At 38.5% G+C, this 7,020-nt stretch overlaps 1 protein-coding gene across 1 annotated transcript; it reads right to left on the bottom strand.

Annotated features, from left to right (window-relative positions):
• Nucleotides 1–258: 258 nt before the first annotated feature.
• On the bottom strand, nt 259–3,355 carry LOC131247367 (BAG family molecular chaperone regulator 2-like). Its single transcript, XM_058247693.1, has 2 exons — nt 2,665–3,355; nt 259–541 (listed from the first exon to the last, which is right to left on the bottom strand). Exons 1-2 carry the CDS (start codon nt 2,906–2,908, stop codon nt 336–338), a joined length of 450 nt encoding a protein of 149 aa, XP_058103676.1. The 5' UTR covers nt 2,909–3,355; the 3' UTR covers nt 259–335.
• Between the last annotated feature and the right edge of the window lie 3,665 nt (nt 3,356–7,020).

Below are 7,020 nucleotides of genomic sequence, written 5' to 3'. Positions count from 1 at the left end.
GCATGCAAATGTATGCCACGTGCATAAGATCCAAATCATCCATAACTCGCCATCATGAGAAAGGGTTTCCCTTGAGCTAGGCCTATCCCAAAGAAAATCAACCACTGTCGTAATTGCTATCTCAGCGCCATCGGTAAGTTTTGACGGTGCAGACAGCTTTTTTTTACTACCATTTTTCTATGACTACCAAAAATGTTGACGACTTCGTATTTAAATCAACGCACTCAGTTTATTTTAATAGTTATTAAGGGTAAAAAATTACAAATGAGTAGTCCCATCAATTTCTTGAAACATTGTTAGTGATTAAAACAATGAAAAAAAATTAAAAAAAAAAATCAGACGATAATGGTCCTGCAATTCTTCCCAACGACCAGTTTCCTATGTTTGTTCGCTGGGTCTTCAAATAAGAGCACCTTGTCCATGTCTTCAACTCCAACCATGTGTAAAAAATCATCATCCTCTCTTTCCTTGCCTTTGAACAATAGCCTTTGTTCCTTTGGTTCCAAATCAGTGATCAAAGCCAAAATCATTTTCAATTGGCCTGCAAAAAAAAAAAAACAAAATCATTTAACCAAATATGAAAAATGATCAAGGTACTGCTGCAGTACCATAAGATTACCGTACTGCACATCTTTTCTCCTGCCAATATGTCGCGGATTAGATGCTGTACCGCACACCAACAACCTCGCTTATCTGTTGACGTCACCAAGTTATGTGGGTCCCACCTAAGGTATGTATTATATCCAAACCGTTCATCCACTTTTACTATCGTTGTAAGGTTTGAGCCCAAAAATAAGACAAATCCATACATCAAATAAACCACACTGGGGTCACATAAGTTTTGGATCAATCTAACATTTGTTTTTTCTCTTCATCCATATTTTTTTGACCTTATTAACAGATTGGATGGAGAAAAAAAATTATGGTGCGCCCTACGAATGTGTTAATGGTGGAAATCATTGTCTCCACTTCTATTTGTGGTGTGGTCAATTGAGCTTTGGATATGTCTCATTCTTGAATAAATGCCCTAAAATGATCTTACTAAATGGATGTACGGTGTAGATATAATAAATACATCATGGTGGGTCCCACGGAACTTTAATCTTCTTTCCATGGGATCGAGGATTGCCGGGCTCTTGTTCATGTGTCACCTACATACACAGGTAGCTGATACGGGGGTACAGCAGCTAATCAGCTTCCATATGTCACATGTATATCAAATCCAATCCGTTAACACTTTTTTCCACATTACCAGTCTCACATGGAATGTAGATCAGGATAATCTAATCATTTGATGTACCACAACACCAACATTATTGAACAACGATTGATCTGCCACAAGATGCAGATTTGACCCATCTCATGAATGGATCATCCTGATTTTCGATGTCCTCAACATACATGCATTGGCGGGGAAAATAATGCATGATTAGGTAAGATCATGATAATCGGGCAGTACCCGACAGCTTTCTTGATGCTTTAACGTTTTGCTGCAAGACCGTGGAGTTCTTCGTTTTTGGTTGTTCGGAAGCATACAAAATCGTACAATTGGGTGGGCCTCACGATCGAAAATCAATCGATGGATAACCGATGTTCCAAATCAATGTTAAAAAGTGGATCAACTGATTTAGATGTTAGGCGATATTCATGGTGGCCCACATTTTTGCATGTCCTTGATGTGGTGTGGCCTTCCTTTTATATGGCATGCATCCAACCCATCCAACAAACGCAACCATCGTTATAATGAAATGAATCCAAAATTGGGTTGATCAGATCATAAGGTGCACCCCTCAATTATTCTATATATATATATATATATATATATATATATATATATATATATATATATATATATACTCCACCCAAGAAATATCGAAATTCATGTGTAGCACATATGATGATTTGATCGGCTGGATTATTGGTTCGTATGATCGGGGGTGCATATCTTGGGCGGATTCTCATGCACATGCCACGTGAGGCCCACGATTTTGGACCTCACCGCTTTTTAAATGAAAATAATAATAATAATAATAATAATAATAATAATAATGGAGGGAATTTCGGGAGTTTCTCGATTTAAGAATCACTGCCCAGTAATGTGGCTGAGTCATTATTGCGGTAAAAACGGTAAGTTTTTAATAGGCACCGACGCCGATTGCCCGGTGAGCCGACTGTGTGGGGCCCACCGTAATTTATGTCTTTTCTACACCGTCCATCCGTTTTGCCAGACTATTTTAGGGCATGAGCCCAAAAATGAGGCGGATCAAGTGAATCACACCATAGAATAGTGTGGATTGAATGCCTACCGTTGAAAACTTAATGGGGGCCATAGAAGTTTTGGATCAACTTCATGTTTGTGTTTTCCCTTCATCGAGGCCTGTGTGGCCTTTTGAAGAGGTTGGATGCCAAATAATCATATCATGGTGGGCTGTAGGAAGGTTTCAAGGTTTCAACGGTGAGCATTATCCCCAATGTTTCCTGCCCTGGGTTCACTTGAGCTTTGGATCTACCCCATCTCAGGGCAGCCCTAAAATGAGCGGGAAAAACAGATGAACGGTGTGGACAAAACACATACATGATGGTGGGCCCCACAGAGTCCGTGACCAAGTTCCATTAAAATGTAACCAGACAATGAAAGAGCAGAAAGAGTAACGAGAGGTTTACCAAAGGTGGAAGTTGCTTCAATGGAGACATCATGCAAGTGGGACCCACTCCATACTTTTACTGTCACCATTCCTTCTCCTACACTTGCTTCATTCTCTCTTTTCTGTACAAGCATGCCGCCCGGCCTTAGTTCCCACTTGATATCACCGCTGCTGATGCAATCTCTACCGTCCCTGCCACCTTGGCCCCCACCACCTACCTTAGAATTACTCCTGCAAAACCTTCTTGATCTAAACCTAATCATTCTCTCTCTCTCTCTCTCTCTCTCTCTCTCTCTCTCTCTCTCTCTCTTTGTGTGTGTGTATCTGGTTTCTCATTCAAGGAAAGGTGATTAAGGAGGCTAGTTATAGAAGTTCGATGAGGGATGAGAGACATGCGTGGAGACAAGAAGGAAATAATTGGAAAGACAAGCCGTCCATTGGCTTTTCGCTTAGAGGATAAATTGTAGCTCTCTACCTTTTCTTAAGTTGTGGTGTCTCACTCACCATACATTTGTATCAATCCTGGCCGTCCAAGCAGTAGCGCCCATCATTGCTATCAAATAGACGGTTAAAACTAAGATGGTCCATGGGCCAAAAATTTCATCAAAACAAAGTAGAATATGGCAATCACTAGATGAGTATGTGTTTCAGGCTATGATCCAACCCCGATGGACCACAGATTTGAAATTACTAGATTAATAGCATATCTTCTTTACATGGCCCATCATCACATGATGGGCTATTACATAATACAGTATGCCACGTGTACAGTGTATGAGACACCATACCTTAAAAAGGTGTTGGTGGATACTCACCATAATCAAATTCTATTTTTCTAAGTTGGGTCCTCCACCGAAAAGACAAAAGAGGTTGGCCGTGGAATTCCATTACGGGGGAGAGTTTCTTGTGGCGGATTTTATGGGAGGAAAGCACATGGGGTTGGCAACACGGTCGCTTGATAGGCGGGCCAAGAAAATCGTATGAATGTTAGTTCATAGTTTATTGATTTCTTTTATGTGATATGTATGGCTCTATCCAATCTCCAAGTAGATTGCAGCAGAATATATGTAGGAAGGGTGGAGATTAGCTTCTTGTTTTAATGTGTGATCTGGCGTTTTTGCTCGTTAGGTGGACCTTGATGTGGCATTTTGGGAAATATTATTTCTGTGTGGTAGGTATACAAAGGTATATCTGCATGTGGCTGACATGGATCTCTCAACTTTGTTCGGACTTCCGAATCGGTCATGTAATTAATCAAATACTGATGGGGAGTTATTTGATACTCTGGCCATGCATGAGGCTTGATATGCAGGCTCTCAGAATTTGTAGAGGTATTATGCAGGGAGGGATGTGAGGGGATATATACCCCAAATCCATGGAACTCTGTGGACTTATGAGAGAGCTTCCTCGAATCCATGAGGGATAAAATTAGTAGAAATAATTTCTAATAAACTCGAAAAAAAATTGATTAATGATTTTTTAAAAATGAAATTACAACACTTTCATTGAGAAACACCGATGGATCGCCATTTTAGACTCAAACTCCAACTCAAACCCCTTTCTGTAAATAGTAAACTTATTATTTATATAGACGGTCTCCATTCCTACTAGACTTCATGGTTTTCAGCCAAAAGTAGTGAGTGTCCAATTTAGCGATCACGTTATTCTCCTCATTTTTTAAAACCATTGTCATCTTGGACATGACTCCTACAACTCAAAGGATCAAAAGTTATACTCAATTAAAACTTACTATCTATAGTAAAAACAAAATTAAATGGGACTTTGATACAATGGAATCTCGCAAATTCAGCATTAGCAATCCGGCATAGCCCAGTTGGTTGACTAAAGTAGCTTCTCCTGCTGCAAATTCATATATGATATGTTCAAAAACTCATCCTAGTTAGCGAGATATGACTATTTTAAGGTTAAGAGGGTCCGGAAAATTTCTGCCTCCAATCGAACCTTCTCTAGTCCATCTTTGCCATGAAAGTGTATGCAACCTGCTCTCAACGAAATGATACAATAGCTCAGATTAAATTGACTGAATTCTGGAACTCATTAAATTGATTAAATTCTGGAACTCATGCTGTTGCCAAATCATGGTCCCAAAATTAGATTGGTTGAACAATCAAACCTCCGATTTGTGGAAACTTGTTTGACCATCCGACTGATGGGGTCCACCTACGGATCCACTCCAATAAGCACAGTGAATAGAATGACCTGATGTGTCAGACATGTGTAATGAGTTTGATAGGTCAATCCAAAATCAATTTGATGTCGGAATCAGATAAAATGAGGAGAGTTATGTACTTGTTTGTGACCATCAGATCGGTGCGGCCCACCTACAGATCGATCCAATAGGTACAATGGAGTGAAGCTCTTGAAGTGTAAGAAATGTGTATAAAGTTTGGTAGGTCGATCCAATGTCCAAATTGAATAAATTAAATAGAGTTAAAGTCAAACTTTGTTGCGGATACCACTTGGGCCGCTATGGAATTTGCACAAGAAGATATGCCAAATTGAAGACCTTGATGCTGTGACTATTTTTATAGAATTTGAGATAAATCCAAGGTGCAGATCATATGAAACAAAGGGGTGCAGTCGCCCTGAAAATTCTAATATTCCAACAACATTAATGTCAAAAGTAGGGGTCCATGGTCACCATTTACGGGTTATCAGTCACCCTAGGTGCTGCCAACACAACACCTTAAAGGTTGCAAACACGACCCTCTAAATTCTTGCTGTGGTACTGATGGTAAATCGACCATATCTCACTCATGTAGCATCCAAATCAAGTAATCTTGGAACAGTTAGAGTATTCAAATGGAACCAAAAGCATTGCATTTGGATATTGTTTAATATAAATAAAAAAAAAAAAATGAATCATGAGATTATGTTCTGACTATTGGGGCTCGCATAAGCAATCTCAAAGTCAAATCAAACAAGCAAAAAGAAAATACAAACAAAGTAATCACAAGAACACACAAATTTATGGTGAAAAACTCTTGCGGAAAAAAAATCATAACACAAAGCAACAAGTAATCTACCATGAAAACAAATTAAAAGAGATGAACAACTTACAATGCAATCCTGACCCAGTGAAGGACGTTATGAGGTTTATCATCGTTTTCCTCAAAGAATAATTACTCCAAATCCATAGAGTTCAATGGACTCCTCGCAGAGATTCCTCGAATTCATGAGGGAAAAGAAATAAAATCTTTAAAAAAATAAAAAATTGATTGGTGATAAAAATGAATTTACAATTCTTAAAATAGTAATATCAAACCTACGAATAAGTTTCATAATCAAACTCCAACTCAAACACCCTAAAAAACATGACTTACTATAAATAGTAAACTTACTTTTTATAGATGGTCATGATTTCTACTAGACTTCATGGTTTTCGGCCAAAAATAGTAAGTGTCCAATTTGGCCTAACCATGTTATTCTCCTATTTTTTCTAAGCCCATTTCATGTTGGGCATGACTCCTCAAACCCAAAGGATCAAAAGTTATGACCGAACTAAAGCTTACTATAAATAGTAAAAACGAAAATTAATTGGACTTTCAACCATCAATCTAATGGAATATCGTAAATCTGGCGTGGGCAAACCGTCATAGTGGGTTGGTGAGATAAAATAGCTTCTCATACCCCAAAATCATATATGATACATTGAAAAACTCATTTCGGTTTGCAAGATACTCCTGTTTTAAAGTTACGATGGTCCAGATCACTTCCGCCTCCAATCGGGTCTTCTTCGGTCCATCTTCGCCATGAAAGTGTCCTTGACCTGCACTACATCAAATCCCTATATTATAAAACCCTAGAAACCCTTTCTCCAAACCCTAGATCTATTTAGAACAAGTTCCTAATACCGTAATTTCGTATTACATCCGTTTATATAACCCTAGATCCGGAATTAGAAATAAAACCGCACACATGCATAGAAACTGCGCGCACTGTCGATCTAACCTTCAATCAATCGTTCCCACAATATTCGATCAATCAAACATGCTGAAAAGTGTCTAGAAAGCTAACTTGATTTTTTAGAATTACCTAGATCAATCGAGTCTCCATGTTTAATCGATTGAACATGTCAAAAATTGTCCAGAGACTTAATTGGAAAATTTGGGATTTTTTTATTTGATAGAGGCTTCCATCTATCGATCGAAATCCCCTATTTTAGAACAGATTGAAGGCGATAATTTTAACAATTTCCATCGTGGCTTCAATATCCATGCTTCACTATTTCAAGTTGCTTCCTCAATCTCTAATCATCTACATCATAGCTATCATTATCATTTCTTGTGTACGATCCATTTTCATTTATCCTTTGTCAAGCCCAGAGTAGTCGAGTAAGACCTAAACTTCTCTA

Source organism: Magnolia sinica, chromosome 5, assembly GCF_029962835.1.
Source record: "Magnolia sinica isolate HGM2019 chromosome 5, MsV1, whole genome shotgun sequence".
NCBI lineage: Eukaryota > Viridiplantae > Streptophyta > Magnoliopsida > Magnoliales > Magnoliaceae > Magnolia > Magnolia sinica.
Note: the sequence above shows the minus strand (reverse complement) of the source record. Positions and strands in the feature narration are given on the sequence as shown.